This window comes from Castor canadensis, chromosome 8 (genome assembly GCF_047511655.1).
Source record: "Castor canadensis chromosome 8, mCasCan1.hap1v2, whole genome shotgun sequence".
NCBI lineage: Eukaryota > Metazoa > Chordata > Mammalia > Rodentia > Castoridae > Castor > Castor canadensis.
The window spans coordinates 114620111-114635722 of record NC_133393.1 but is presented as its reverse complement, the minus strand read 5'-3'; the positions used below and the strand labels follow the sequence as shown (position 1 = coordinate 114635722).

At 33.9% G+C, this 15612-nt stretch overlaps 1 protein-coding gene across 2 annotated transcripts in view; it reads left to right on the top strand.

The window, feature by feature from the left end:
* The window catches only part of Kcnc2 (potassium voltage-gated channel subfamily C member 2), a 263474-nt gene extending 249952 nt beyond the window's left edge, over window positions 1-13522 (top strand). Inside the window, exons 5-6 of one of the 2 annotated variants that reach the window (XM_074083939.1) lie at window positions 13061-13171; window positions 13261-13522. In XM_074083939.1, coding sequence (XP_073940040.1) covers window positions 13061-13171; window positions 13261-13262 — 113 coding nt within the window. In that variant the 3' untranslated portion in view covers window positions 13263-13522. Of the gene's footprint in view, window positions 1-13060; window positions 13172-13260 lie in introns of those variants that run through there. The other variant, XM_074083943.1, reaches the window with a different exon arrangement.
* Window positions 13523-15612: the final 2090 nt, after the last annotated feature.

The following is a 15612-nucleotide window of genomic DNA, read 5'->3' as shown; positions in this document are numbered from 1 at the left end:
AAATATAATATACCTATCATGGAATTTGGGGGCAATGGTGTATTCAATATATGCCATTAAATAATAAATATGAGTATGTAGTGCGAAGACAGAAGAGAACAGAACTAAATTAGGATCAATTGTCCTCACAGATAATAATCAGCAATTCCACTGATTACCAGTACACAGTATCCTATGCAGCTGCGTTTTCTTCCTCCATGTTGTCTAATTGTGAAAGTCAAGTTACTAAAGAGGTTTCTGCAGACTTAGTCAAGCAATTACTTCTAAAAAGGAAGTCTTAACTTATGGTAGATTTCCCCCAAGGCCTTGTCATGTAAGTGAAGGGAAAATTGTTCCTCCCAAAGAAAAACCTCAAGGGCTTTCTAGATAACACTTTTAAAACTACGGATCTGATAATCTATTTCATTTTTTTGAAATATTTTCAGTTACTCACTTGAAAAAAGATTGGTTGACTGTGATTTGTGAGCAAGATGTACCCAGTTTATCCCCTTGCTTTTATAAAAAAGTTTTTATTTCATTGTTTACATCCATTGGTCTATTTATTTTCTACAACTGCCTATGGCTGAGTTCAGTATTTGCAACAGAGACCATCTGACCCACAGAGCCTAAAATATTATCAGGAAAAAAATGTTTGTACATTCCTAGCCTAGAGCATTTTTTCATATATATATTTCAACTTAACTAAATAAAAGTATTGTTTAATATCTTTTCTACAGTGAATTATTATTAATCATTTGATTATAATAAAATATTCAAGTTTTATTAGAAAAGTCCTCTAAAAAATAAACAAAGTAATGAATATTAATATGCTATATTTACTGACCAGGATAGTTCACACTAAGGCATCTTCTTAATGCATCCCTTATTGACACGGAAATCTGGAGTTATAACTTAAAGTGACAACCTATTTGAAAATTTGTCTTACCCATTTGATATGGATGACATATAAAGCTAGAACCCAACAGAGTATGCTCATTAAAATAGATATAAACATTTGGCACTCTAGGTGTCAGGATACATGTAAAACATACTTACTCAATTTGTGAGACAGCTAGTATTGTACTCATTTATCATTAAATTTGGACACTATTTAACAGGTTATGATTTTTTTTCAAATACCACTTGACTCTGAGAAAAAAAACCTAGAAAACAATTTGGAAAGAAAATCTTGAAAGGGCTATGGGAAAAAATGTTAGATAGAGCAACAGGCAAAACAAATCATTTCCCCAAAAAATGATAAAGGAGGGTTCGCCCCATTCAGATAATCAATATTCTTCAATATTGACACCATCCCCCCCACACACACACATAACCAAAGTTCAGCAAAGTACATGCTTTGAAATTTTCTGAGGCAGTTTGTGATAATAACAATCACCATTTTATTTCTACAGTTCAGAGCTTAATGATAGTTCATTTTCTGAATAAACATCAGGTTGGTCCATAACAGAGCCATGCTAACTTGAAGGGTGCAAGATTAAAGGAAGAGCTGGTCCAACTCATCAGAACAACCGTCCCCCAAATACTGAAATTATTCACATACATCTCTGATCAGTAACCAAGTTTTATAGTCTGTCACTTCCAGTCACAGAAAACTAAGCTTCTTAACAAAAACATATTTCCTTTTTCAGTTAGTGTATATCCCAATTAGTTAATAATGCTTGCTTGTATTAAGCAAATATATTTACAAAATTATTAACATAATTTTGTTTAGCCATCCCTTTATAAAGTTCTTAGACTTATGTTTCAGGTTTGATAGTACTTCTCTGTACATATTATCACCTTAAATTGTCGTAAGAACTTCATAAAATTATTCATGTTTTGTTGGTAAGAATACCAAGGCATTGTACACAATGAAATTATTTACCTTCTTTCTTTTCAACCCATATAATCTATTCTAGTTAGAAGAGGTATAAATATTCTTTTAATTTCTTTACTTTTCAAACACTAATCATCCTTTAAAGCTCAGAGTTCAAGTGCGTGCATTTTTGCAAAATCATGTTATCCTACATTAGTCATTCCTTTCTTTGAACTGCAAGAGACCTATTATCTATACCAAACAGTTCAACACTGATGACAAATATTTACATTTTCTAATTGCTTTACATGTATTAGTCTCATTTCTGCAACAACATAACAAATATTTTACTTAATTATACTTTATTTACATTGTTCCATTATTGTCTCCAAATCATCTGGCAATTTGATGGAATAAATTTCTTAATTTTAAGAGTATATATTTAAATGGTTTTTGTTGCCAATTGGAGAGTGTTCCACAATTCAGTCTCTTTGCTAACATATTTATTTAAATACATTTTTTAGTTTAAATAGCTGGTCTCCCTCTTGCTTTTTAGGAATCAATATCAGGCTTTTATCAGTTTTCTTCTTGATGTTTAGGAGGCAGTGTGATGGTCGACTGTTGTTTCATATTGCCTGTTCTATGTCATCTGAATAAGAGATGCTTTTCTTGTACTGTGAAATGGATTTAGCATTTATTAATCATAGTATTGGATTTGTGAGGTCTTGTAGTCACAGAAAATATTTTATAAGTGTTTCAGTTACAATTTGTTATTGTTGTTCAAAGGTATAGATCTATCCATTATTTAGTGTTACATAAATTAGTATGTTTACATATTCTCAATTATAGTAGTTTTGGCAGTATTTGACTAGTTTATGTAAAGGTGAGTGAACACCAGAATGGGGAACTGTTAAAGGCAGACTTTTCACTTATGAAAACTGATGGTAGACTCAGCTAAAGCAAGTTACTTTGGACTCTGTGAATAACTACCAGTTACAGTTGACCTGGTTTCTAAAAACAAGGATTCAAATAGAAAACAATGCTATAATATCCTTTGATTATGTGCAATTATATTTATATTTTAGATTCATAATCATATTTCTGTAATTGGAACATAGCCATGTAAAGGCTCTTAACATTTTTTTCTACATTTGTCATCTTATTCCTAGTACCAACTATGTTTTAGTTTGAAAAGTTGCTGTAAGTTATTTCAAATATTTATAAGGCAGTAACTATGTTTAAATTTCACATAGTGTATAGCACTTAATGTACTGTGCTTTTTCTTTTTACACAAGGATCACATGTCCAACAACAGAAGGAATTACCTCAATATTACAAATACGTTCTCAACTGACTTCTATTTAGATGTGTCTAGATTTAATCTCTTTTTTTCTTTAAGAGGGAACATTATATACTCAAATGTTTAAAATATAAATTAAAATGGTTACATTATAGTAGTAGTAGTACCATTTATCAATAGAAGCAAACATTCCAATTAACAGATACTAAAAATTCAAAATCCCTACTTTATTAGTGTATTGTCATTATTTACTGTTTGATTTGTTTGTGCAAGTAATTATAAAGTACTCACTATGGGAAAAGAGTGCTATGAAAAAGTGCTATGGAATATAAAATAAAAGTGAGTTTAATAGGATCCCTATTCTTTAACTGGTAATAACATGATATAAAAAGTCTGTGCTTGTTTATAAATGAACATCTCCATACTATAAGGAAGCATGCAATAAAAGGAAGAAAACTGTGTACAAGCTAAAGCAAAGTATTAGACCCAGTAATTAATGCCATCTGAGTGTTTTTGCAAGTTGTTTCTGTCTTGCCCCTAGTAAATGATGATAGACTTACTGGGTTCTCAATGTCCTAAAATAAACTTATCCATCACCACTCTACACTTCTCAGAAATGTAGCTTGAAAGATTCTATTCCTGTCATGCTACTAGCATTGAAAAAACAGAATTTTACTGTCTCCTCCCCTAACACACAAACATACACACCCAAACTGCATATACTAACCACAACTCTCTGTAATTTAGAGAAGAGAAAGCTTACTATTTAATCATCTTCTATGTTCCAGGTATCATATGACATAATTTCCATCTTACTTCATTTAATTGTTAAAATATCTTTGTAAAGTACATTTGATATAGAAGACAAAAATGGATTGGAGAAGAAAGGAATTTCTCAGATTTTTCTCCACAGAAAGTTAGTAAGGTATGGAACCACCATTTTGCATGTTATTTTTTTTCTTTATTATATAACCACTGTAGGTAGATCAGTCTTAAATTTTAAAAAGAAGTTTAAAAATATTCACTAAATCAAGAATACATACTGATGAACACAGAACTGAGGGTAAAGTTGCAGGTGACACTGGAAGGCAGGTTGTAGATGATGAGTGTTTTTATACCCCTCTGAGAAGAGTACTCTATGTCACCTCTCCTTGAATCTGAGTGAGTTCTATGACTGCTTTCACTAGCAGCATTCAGTTGGAGTCAAATGTTCCTACATTCTGGACTAAGGCCATAAGAATCTTCTAGGTTTTACTTTTTGCATCTTGAGATCTTCTTGTTATGGGAAGCTGGACATCACTTCATAAGTTTGACGAACCTAAGACTTCTAAACTATGAGGAAATCCAAAATAGTCATGCGAGGAGGGTTTGAAAAGAGAAAGCAGTACTAGTTAACTGCCAGTTGTTCTACCATTCTTAATCTAGACACCAGCAACAAATGTGAAGTCACCTGGACATTCTAGATTCAGCAGATGCCAGATGGAAAAGAATTGAGGTCTAAATAATATGAACTTCAGTCATATCCTGACATTTGTACTAAGCCATCTGAAGCTCAGACATAATGGCAGAGAAACAAGCCATTTTAATATACCCTGGCCAAATTGTTGTCCCACAAAATTGTGAACCTATTAGAATTGGTATGATTTTATATCACTAGGCTTTGGATATTTAGTTGCACAACAATGGATAAACTAAAGATTGAGTTTCAAAGGATAAGTTGAGACAATTTGTCATGTGTCTCTCCACCTCTACCTTGTAGATAGTGAGAAATAGGAATATTGTCAGTGTAAAATGGGAAAAGTCAAGGAGAAAAAATATCCTACTCACTTTCTCCTCTATTTAGGGAAGGAAAAAAAAGGGATGAATGTTGAAGAAGATATTTATTTATTTATAATTTAAGAAAGGGTCTCACAGGGTACCATAAGCAACTGATCTCAAACTCAATTCTCCTGCCTTAGTCTCTTGATTGTAGGCATATACCATTATGCCCAGCAAGACATGTATTGTTTTTTCTTTTTTTTTGTCTTGTAACTAGCCATTATCCAAATTCAACTTTTGTGACATTATGAGTATTAACCTTTTAGATGAAAATTTTTATAGGAAAAATAGGTAAATCACTTCAGAAGAACCTATCTAGAACAGTGAACTATTATTTAGTCTCTTCTCAAACGGTTCCTTCTTCAGTATTACCCATGGCTCATGGAAAGGGCACATTGCCCTGCTCTGCTCCTTTCAATCTAAATAAAGAAGGATCCAGAGGAGGCCTGGTTCTGTCTACTTAAGTGAGAAACTCTGTGAAGACTTGAAAATGTCTTGGGGAAAGATCTCTGTGAGTCACTGACCCGTGATAATTGATAATGTTATGTAGATTGGTCAGACAGACTGCAGAGCCATTTTCTGAGGTAAAATGCAGCCATTTGCTTAGTAAGCAGGAACACAATGTAGACACATGGCTTTTCCATATCCATGTAAATGTCAGAGTGGGCCATGGGATGCTAGCAAGAGATATACTTCTCCTTCTTCCTTATTAGAAAAGAGATTGTATAATTGCACTTAGTCTCCGTGATTCTTTACAGTTTTAAATTTTCTTTTATACTTTTCTTTCCTTGGGAAGTACTCTTGCTAAGGCATTTGGAAGATTTTGGTACCTTAAAACATTTCTGTAGATTATAATGGAGATTTGAGGTTAATGGGATATAGCTCAGTGGTAGAGCACTTGCCATACATAAGTCCTTAGTTGGATCTCCAGCACAATAATAATGATAATAACAAAGATCATGAAAATGAAGATTCATAATGTCTTTTGCAGTAGACCTATTGGCTGCTGCAAATAGTGGACAATTACAGCAATGGTCAGTAGGGAGGCAGAAAACTTGGAAAATGTGGGGAAGAGTTGTAGTGACAGAATCATGTAAAGGCTTAAACTACACCTAACACTGACACCCCAGAATCAAGACTTTCTTTCTTTTTCATGTGCTTTTGACTTACCATTTACTCTTTCCAATACTTATACTCTTCCCCTTTTGTTGTCATTTTTTTTACTACAACTAACTTACATTCAACGTGGTATTTACTATAACTATGGATATTTCCTTATACCTTCACATTGGTTCTATTTCCTATTATACCTCTTTGTGTTTCTCTAGACAGCTATTCAACTTCAGCTGAAACTGCCAAGTGTTTTACTCTTACTTTTTAAAGAACATTAACACAATTGATCTTTCATTGCTTAATATAGAAGTCAACTTGCAAGCCGAGGGCAGAGGCTACCTTGAAGCCCAGGAAATGATTTTACTTCAGTGAAGAGCTCTAATTTGGGGAGGTGGTTTGGGATAGTTTCTCTCAAACGGACCTGTGGTTGTAACAGACACATTAGTTAATATACTTTACACATGGAGATTTCGAGGGATATGTTTATCTACTTATTAAAAAAGGTTATAATTAACTTCTTACTTGTTGGAATTCTTTATTTCTTTATTTATTTTTTTTTTCATTTTTCTTTTATTATTCATATGTGCATACAAGGCTTGGTTTATTTCTCCCCCCTGCCCCCACCCCCTCCCTTACCACCCACTCCACCCCCTCCCGCTCCCCCCCTCAATACCCAGCAGAAACTATTTTGCCCTTATCTCTAATTTTGTTGTAGAGAGAGTATAAGCAATAATAGGAAGGAACAAGGGGTTTTGCTGGTTGAGATAAGGATAGCTATACAGGGCATTGACTCACATTGATTTCCTGTGCGTGGGTGTTACCTTCTAGGTTAATTCTTTTTAATCTAACCTTTTCTCTAGTTCCTGGTCCCCTTTTCCTATTGGCCTCAGTTGCTTTAAGGTATCTGCTTTAGTTTCTCTGCATTAAGGGCAACAAATGCTAGCTAGTTTTTTAGGTGTCTTACCTATCCTCACCCCTCCCTTGTGTGCTCTCGCTTTTATCATGTGCTCATAGTCCAATCCCCTTGTTGTGTTTGCCCTTGATCTAATGTCCACATATGAGGGAGAACATACGATTTTTGGTCTTTTGAGCCAGGCTAACCTCACTCAGAATGATGTTCTCCAATTCCATCCATTTACCAGCGAATGATAACATTTCGTTCTTCTTCATGGCTGCATAAAATTCCATTGTGTATAGATACCACATTTTCTTAATCCATTCATCAGTGCTGGGGCATCTTGGCTGTTTCCATAACTTGGCTATTGTGAATAGTGCCGCAATAAACATGGATGTGCAGGTGCCTCTGGAGTAACAGTCTTTTGGGTATATCCCCAAGAGTGGTATTGCTGGATCAAATGGTAGATCGATGTCCAGCTTTTTAGGTAGCCTCCAAATTTTTTTCCAGAGTGGTTGTACTAGTCTACATTCCCACCAACAGTGTAAGAGGGTTCCTTTTTCCCCGCATCCTCGCCAACACCTGTTGTTGGTGGTGTTGCTGATGATGGCTATTCTAACAGGGGTGAGGTGGAATCTTAGTGTGGTTTTAATTTGCATTTCCATTATTGCTAGAGATGGTGAGCATTTTTTCATATGTTTTCTGGCCATTTGAATTTCTTCTTTTGAGAAAGTTCTGTTTAGTTCACCTGCCCATTTCTTTATTGGTTCATTAGTTTTGGGAGAATTTAGTTTTTTAAGTTCCCTGTATATTCTGGTTATCAGTCCTTTGTCTGATGTATAGTTGGCAAATATTTTCTCCCACTCTGTGGGTGTTCTCTTCAGTTTAGAGACCATTTCTTTTGATGAACAGAAGCTTTTTAGTTTTATGAGGTCCCATTTATCTATGCTATCTCTTAGTTGCTGTGCTGCTGGGGTTTCATTGAGAAAGTTCTTACCTATACCTACTAACTCCAGAGTATTTCCTACTCTTTCTTGTATCAACTTAAGAGTTTGGGGTCTGATATTAAGATCCTTGATCCATTTTGAGTTAATCTTGGTATAGGGTGATATACATGGATCTAGTTTCAGTTTTTTTCAGACTGCTAACCAGTTTTCCCAGCAGTTTTTGTTGAAGAGGCTGCTATTTCTCCATCGTATATTTTTAGCTCCTTTGTCAAAGATAAGTTGCTTATAGTTGTGTGGGTTCATATCTGGGTCATCTATTCTGTTCCACTGGTCTTCATGTCTGTTTTTGTGCCAGTACCATGCTGTTTTTATTATTATTGCTTTGTAATATAGTTTGAAGTCAGGTATTGTGATACCTCCTGCATTGTTCTTTTGACTGAGTATTGCCTTGGCTATTCGTGGCCTCTTGTGTTTCCATATAAATTTAACAGTAGATTTTTCAATCTCTTTGATGAATGTCATTGGAATTTTGATGGGAATTTCATTAAACATGTAGATTACTTTTGGGAGTATAGACATTTTTACTATGTTGATTCTACCAATCCATGAGCATGGGACATCTCTCCACTTTCTATAGTCTTCCTCAATCTTTTTCTTCAGAAGTGTATACCACTACATATACCAAGAAAGCTTTTCTTAACTTTCTCATTCCAAGGCTAAGATTTTCCTAAGTGTATAACAGCATTTATCCAGTGGCCATGTTATTGGGTAGGTATCTTCTTTGGACTATAAGCTAATTAAGGACAATGCTATATTTTTCTTATCATTAAATCCCTAATATTGGTGCTTATTACTTAAAAAAGTAATATATGCCTTTTTTTTCAAAACCTTACATGAATAAAGAGAATAAAACATGTTTTCTCATGTTCACGAAGTAGCCATCTAGGGCATACAGTTGATCTGCTATGTAAATCTCTCATTTTTCAAAATCCTAACTGATTATCTGCCATAAAGGGTAAGAAGCAGTACTAAGCATTATCAGTAGGGCACATGTGCTTATTGTTAGGACTAAGCGACTCTAATATAAATGGGTAATTTCACAATAATTTTCTAGAGGTAGTTATTATTATTCAACCCTCTCCTATACACTTTTATATGTTCAGAACATCTGTCCTATTATTTTAAAATAAGGAACTTTTTATTACCAGCTGGTTCTGTAATTTCTCTTAACCAAATATTTGACAGAAAAAGTTTCTTCAAATTGGCATGGTTTTCCAAGTTCAAAAATGTTCCAGTGACATTTTAGGCTAATTTCATTCTACCAGTGAAGATTTGTCTTTTTCACTGAGCAAGTTTTACTGCCACAGAAGATTAACTGGAGGTGTCAAGAATAAGAAAACAAGTCGGACACTTTGTACTCTTTCTGTCAAGGGGTCATTCATTTATTCAGTCATTCACAAAGTTAATTCATTCTTTCAGAAGAAACAGAGTTCTAATTTATATTTTTCATACAGTTAAATGAGCTATTACTGAAAGAACAGCCAAAAAATATAAAACTCAGCCTGATGTAATAGCAAATTTGGAAGCAAAATGTTGCAGTTCTTTTCTCTTTAAAACTGTCTAGAGTTGTTGATATGAATACCCAAGATGCACTGAAAGTTTTCGAGAAATGCAGTCAGATGTTTTTCTTGCAGCCAAACGCAGATATTTGCTGCTCTGCTGTACTCAGGTATTAGCATTGTGGGAACTCTCTGCCATTGCTGAAAACTTCAACCTGATTAGAATATTTATGAAAAGGAATTCTGCAGCTCTACTCCAGATTTTCAGAGTGCAGAACAATAAGATCTGCCAGAAAACATAAATAACATTTTAATTCTGTCTAAATTCTCGAAAATAATGTATTTCCCTGTTGGATGTTTATAAATGATATCTTTCTGATTCTACATTAACTGTTCTTGTCATGCTGATAATCACCATAAACACAGACAGTCTGTTTTCCCCAAGGGCAGGACTTGCATTCTAATTCCTCCACAGAGACAAAGCCGGGCTCTGATCTCACTGAGTTTGCTTGATGCCTTGAGAGAAAAAAGCAGTGCATAGAAGTTCTAGACTTTCAGACCTTCTGTCAGCATGTCATTTTCTTGTTTTTAGTTCTTTTTGGTATATTTGCATTGTAGTACAATTCATTTTATCAACATAGTTTTTAAAAATATTGAAAGATCTAGTCAAAGAATGTTCTTAGAAGTGAAGGTTATTTCTCTCTCTTTACCTTTGTCGGACTTCTCCCATTACATTCCCAGGATTTATTACTAGGCACTTTTGTGAAAAAGCCTAATTTGTTAGGATTTTTTTTGTGTGTGTGTGTGAAAAAGCCTAATCTTCTCTAGTCTGTTTCGTAGGTATAAACAGAACATTCTAAGAACAAGTGTATTTTCTCTTTACAATCAGTGCAATCCTAATCTTTACTCTGAGGTCAGTTATACCTTGAGCCATATTTCCTGGGAAATTCAGAACTTTGGGAAGATGTTACCTAGAAACAACAAGTTTTCTGAAAATGATAGTTGATGTAAAATAAAAAGATTGATGGTAACAATGACAATATTAACTTCATAGTGTACCTATTATGTGCTGCTCTAATTACTTAATAAGAAACAACTGACTTTTAGTAACTTGCCTAGTTGGAGATCAGATGGTGAGCCAAGTGATATACTTGACTCTGGTAGAAAAATATCCATCCTACCCAAAGCAATCTCCAAATTCAATGTAATCCTTATCAAAATCTATTATTTTCTTCTCAGAAATAGGTGAGACATGCCTATTCTTTGGGTCATACCATCCCATAGGTCTGGGGTGGGGGAGCAAAGCAGTTCACATCGTGGTAGCCAGAAATCAGAGAGAAGGAACATCTGTGCTCAGCTTACTTTCTCCTTTTCCCCCTTTTAGTCCACTGACTCCCAGCTTACTGAATGGTACCACACACATTCAGGGTGATTCTTTCCCTCCTTAGTTTATTCTTTCTGGAAATGCCCTCATAAACCCACCCAGAAGTGTGTTTTACTGATCTCCTAGGTAATTTTCAATCCAATTGAGTTGAAATACAAGATTAAACACACACACACACACACACACATATGTATATACACATATGTGTCTGTATGGTGTACTACACTGCTATAAATGTATGTATTGTACCCATATACATCACTACATGTATGTATACATACCCACATATTTACACAAACACATATATATATACTGCATATAAAAATATATATGGATATATACCTATAATGAGCTCTTATTAACTTTCTTCATAATATGGGTGGATACTAGATCTGTGTGTGTATTTTTCCTTTTTTCTTAGGCTTCAATGTGGCTTTGCAGGGCACTGTGACTAAGGTTACACAGCCAGTAATTGGCAGAGCCAGGATTTAAACCCTGGTGGTCTGGGAATATAGCATTCATTTTAACCTCTAAATTATCACTCTCTATATGATAAATATTCATAATTTTCATAAAAACATATTTTATTCCAGTATCTTCTAATCTTCTCATTAAGAAAACAAGGAATTGCTGGTCTTTATAGAGCTACTGCTTATTCAGAACATCTCTACAGATGCTGATATAAATGTCCTTGGATGAAACATGACAGCTGTGTGCACTCCTTTCACTTCTTGGAGGGTATATTTCTACAATGCAAGAATTTGTTAATAAAAGGGAAACACATAACTTAAAAATATTATAAGTGCAACTAGCATCTGGATATATTTGATGTTTCTCATTGGATGAATATTATTCAGTGAGGTTACAATATTGTAACCATGCTACTATAACTATAGCAATTTTTCAAAGTATACACAGTTAGGTAATGTGTGAAATGTATAGGAGCTCATTTTAGGGCATTCTTTAAGTAAGTATTAGATAAAAACACATGTGAGCAATCCATGGATGTCACAAGATATAATTAACTTACATTGCTGTGACCATTTTCTAAATTGTGGTGTAGTTGGAAAAATTGTTTCTTCAAAAGAATTATTAAACAATTGAGTTATTTGTATTATTGAGTGGGCCCTTTTCAACCTCTTTATTTAATTAATGAAGGCTTTCTGGATTACTATTTTAGTGCCTCATAGATGTTTTCCATCCTTAACACCACTTGAAAATTAAATATCACTTCAGCTTAACAAGTTTGTGCAAAGGAAGATTTTTTTCATTAAGTGATAAAGATATGGGTATGGACCTCTCTAACTCCTTAGCATACCTTAGCCCTAATTTTGGAAAATAATGTGTTTGGAAAGTTGAGAGTCAAGCATCATTATGCTGAGTAAAGTAGTGGTATGAGAATTTGGTCCTGGACTTTAACTTAGTGTGATTCTGATCTGCAAAATACCTATTGTTCCATCTAACAGAAGCTTCAGAGTATCTGTTAGATGTATCTTCATTTAAATTAGTTGACTGTGACATTCACATTGCTGTCAATAACAACTTTATATGTTAATAAAATATTACTTCCTCTCTTTGTGGATAGATGTCTTCAATTATATTGCTTATTGTTTTATTGAATTTTTTTATAAAAATCAATATTTGAGGCTGTCACAATAGGCTCATAGGCCACTTCCTTCATACTGTCATTTGCAAATAAGTTTTCCTGATATAATCTTATTTCTATAGCTCTGATTATACAGGATGGTTCAGTATGTGAAGAATTGATACAATTACACTAAAATAGCTGATCTTTCGTCTTTCCACATTTACATATAATGCACAATACCAGGCTATTTTCAGACCTTCAGACTTCTTTGTTGCTTCTCATATTTCTTACTTCAAAGAGAATGATTATTTTCCAAAAAAGGCTTTGAACCAAGGCTTTCCAAATGCAGTAAAATCATCTGACCTACTTCATGTGCAGACTTTTTGTTCTCCATAATATTTCCTGCACAGCACGTAAATATATTTTAATCCCAAAATATTTGTATATAACACCCAGTTTTTTCCTCCCTATTTACAAAAGATACATAACTTTGAATATAATGTTTCATTTTTCAACTTTTCCTGTGCTGTTTCCCTTAAATTGTGTAGCTTGTTATTTTTCTTTTGAATGTGCTCCATGATTCTTTCACACATTTGTGATTGTACCTGCACTATCCCCTCTTCTAAACATGGCTCCTACAATATCCATTAATCTTTTCCAGATCCATTCTCATCACTACACTCAGAAGACTACGTGATATTTCCCATGACTTGTCCTTTTTCTTCCTTGGACTTTGTGGTACTTATTTGGTGTATGCTTCATCCTATAGCATGTAAGTAATCTTTCTTCACATGGTCTCTGTCTTTGCAGGATATTGCCTAAGGAAAGATGCCATTCATGCCATCTTTGTATTCCCTACAGAGTGCAGCATAGTTTTTGCTTCATAATTCAACTTGTCCACATCAGGAGTAAAAAACGAAGACAATATAAACTGCTAACTAAACGTCTAAGAAAGTAAATCTTCAGACGTGGTAGCTCATAGAATTAAAAAAAAAAAGTGGTTCCTTCCTGAACCTGGAGCTTGCAACTTGGTTGCCCTGGTGTAGCAGACAGCTGATAGAAGACTCAGGAAATTGAAAGGGGACTTTGCTTTTCTCAGCTATGTTTAAATAGCTCTGAGAGGTGAGTATTTTCTATTTTATAAAGCATATAGAGCAAAATTTAAGCCAAATTTATAAGGATTCTGTCATTTACTATATCACTGAATAAATAAAGATTTCTAAGGACTAAAGAATAGAATACAAATTTTATCACTGCTTATTTTTATATAAATTTAGTTTGTGGTTTATAACTTTTTATTTTATAATGGGGCATTCTTTTCACAAATAGATTATTAATATTAAATACTCATCTTTAATGTTTAGTAATAAGAAAAAAGTCCCTGACTAAACTACTCCCTGACTAGACTACTTATTCCACTGAGTGTAAAATTTCACCAAAATTACTTAGAAGAGTTTTGAGAGAGTCAATCAAAGAGGATTTTCTACTTGTAATTGGTCAAGTTTGAAAGCTGAATTACATAAAGTAACTACATAGTTTCAGAAGATTTTATTAAAACTATGCAAAACCTTATGAATAATATGATTAATTCATAATATATGAGACTTCTAGTGGAATGGCCTATGGATAAAGCTGAGCAGGCATACTCTGAGAGAAAACATGAATAAAATATAATAAAAGTGTGAGCACGTATTGATTGAAAATCTAAGCATATAGAATATATTTAAATTGAGTTCACCCATACAAAAAATACATATCTTCTACAATCTATCACATATTCCATTGTTTGTTATATTTTTGCAGTATAAGAGGCATTAGTTGATTTATTATTCAAATGAATTGTCATAAGTTCTTTTATCAGCTAAGTTCCAGGCACTATTTTAGGCACAGAGAATACAACTGTAAATATTAATCTATTGTATTTAGGGACCTGTAAAGATTACTGCATATGTGATCCATTGATGATATTATGAGAAATTAATTCCAATATAAAGAGAGATAAACTGGGCACTGGAGGTTTATATCTGTAATCCTGACTATTTTGGAGACTGAGAGACTGGAAGGATCACTGGTGGAGGCCAGAAAGCAGAGCAAAATGAAGTGGAGGTGTGGCTTAAGTGGCAGAGTGCCTGCCCCAGTCCCACCCCCAAAAAAGGTAGATTTGGGGGAGGAAAAATGCACAGCACTGTAGCAAAACAGAATAGGAAGTATAATTGAAAAAATAAAAAGGAACTAATTTTCAAAGTAATGCCAACATGATATACGAGAAACTTCCTACAAATAAGAAAATGTTTCAGGGCAAGTAAAATTAGTTTGTGATTAAAAGTTTTTATTTGTACTTTCTTCATTCCCTTAAGTCTTGATGTCTTTTTATGCTCAAATACCCAAGTAATAGCTCATTAACTGTAACCATGTTTGTTCCTTTTCATTGCAATTCTATTTTAAGCATGACAGAATCAAATCGCACATTACCAAAGGGTAAAAATTAGTGCAGGTGAAGGATTTTAGGACAGTGTGAAAAAGCTACTTTGCATCATAAAGATTCTGCAAAATATTTAGAGACAGAGGTGGTTGGGGCAATATTTTACCATTTTTTCCCTGAAGAAATCTGACAGTTATCACACATATAGTAACAATGTGATCTTAATCAAAAAGAGCGCTTTATACATTTGAAAGAATGTTTACTTAGTTTATTGAATTAAGTTAACATAAACATCAAGACACATGGCAACCTGGCTCTCAATCTTTTGTCAATTGACAGAAATCAAATAAAAGTACTGCTAAAAAAGAAAAAAAAAGGCAGGGGGTGGGGCCCTTAGTGAATGTGGCTTACAAACCAGATAAACACTTCTTAGGACTGAAAGGTCTTCAAAGGCCTCCAGGTGGTATAGTTTCTTTGGATTTAGCCCCAGATGAGCAAGTGGAGAATTTACATTAGCTTACTGCTGCCAAAGGCAGTGTATGTGTACTGTGGAAGGGTGAATGAGGGGATAGGGATGAGCTTTGATGTTTATGAAGCAATAATCAACAATAATAAACTACTAGAGAAAAAGAAAATCTCCAAGATGCCTTTTCCTTAACTGGATGCAGATATCTGATTGTTTTAAATCTGTAATATCAACACAGAAATATCATATTTTGCTTTTTGTTCTCACACTTAGCAAATACTCTGGTTCTTGTGAGCAAAAAATATGCTGGTGACAAGTTAACAGG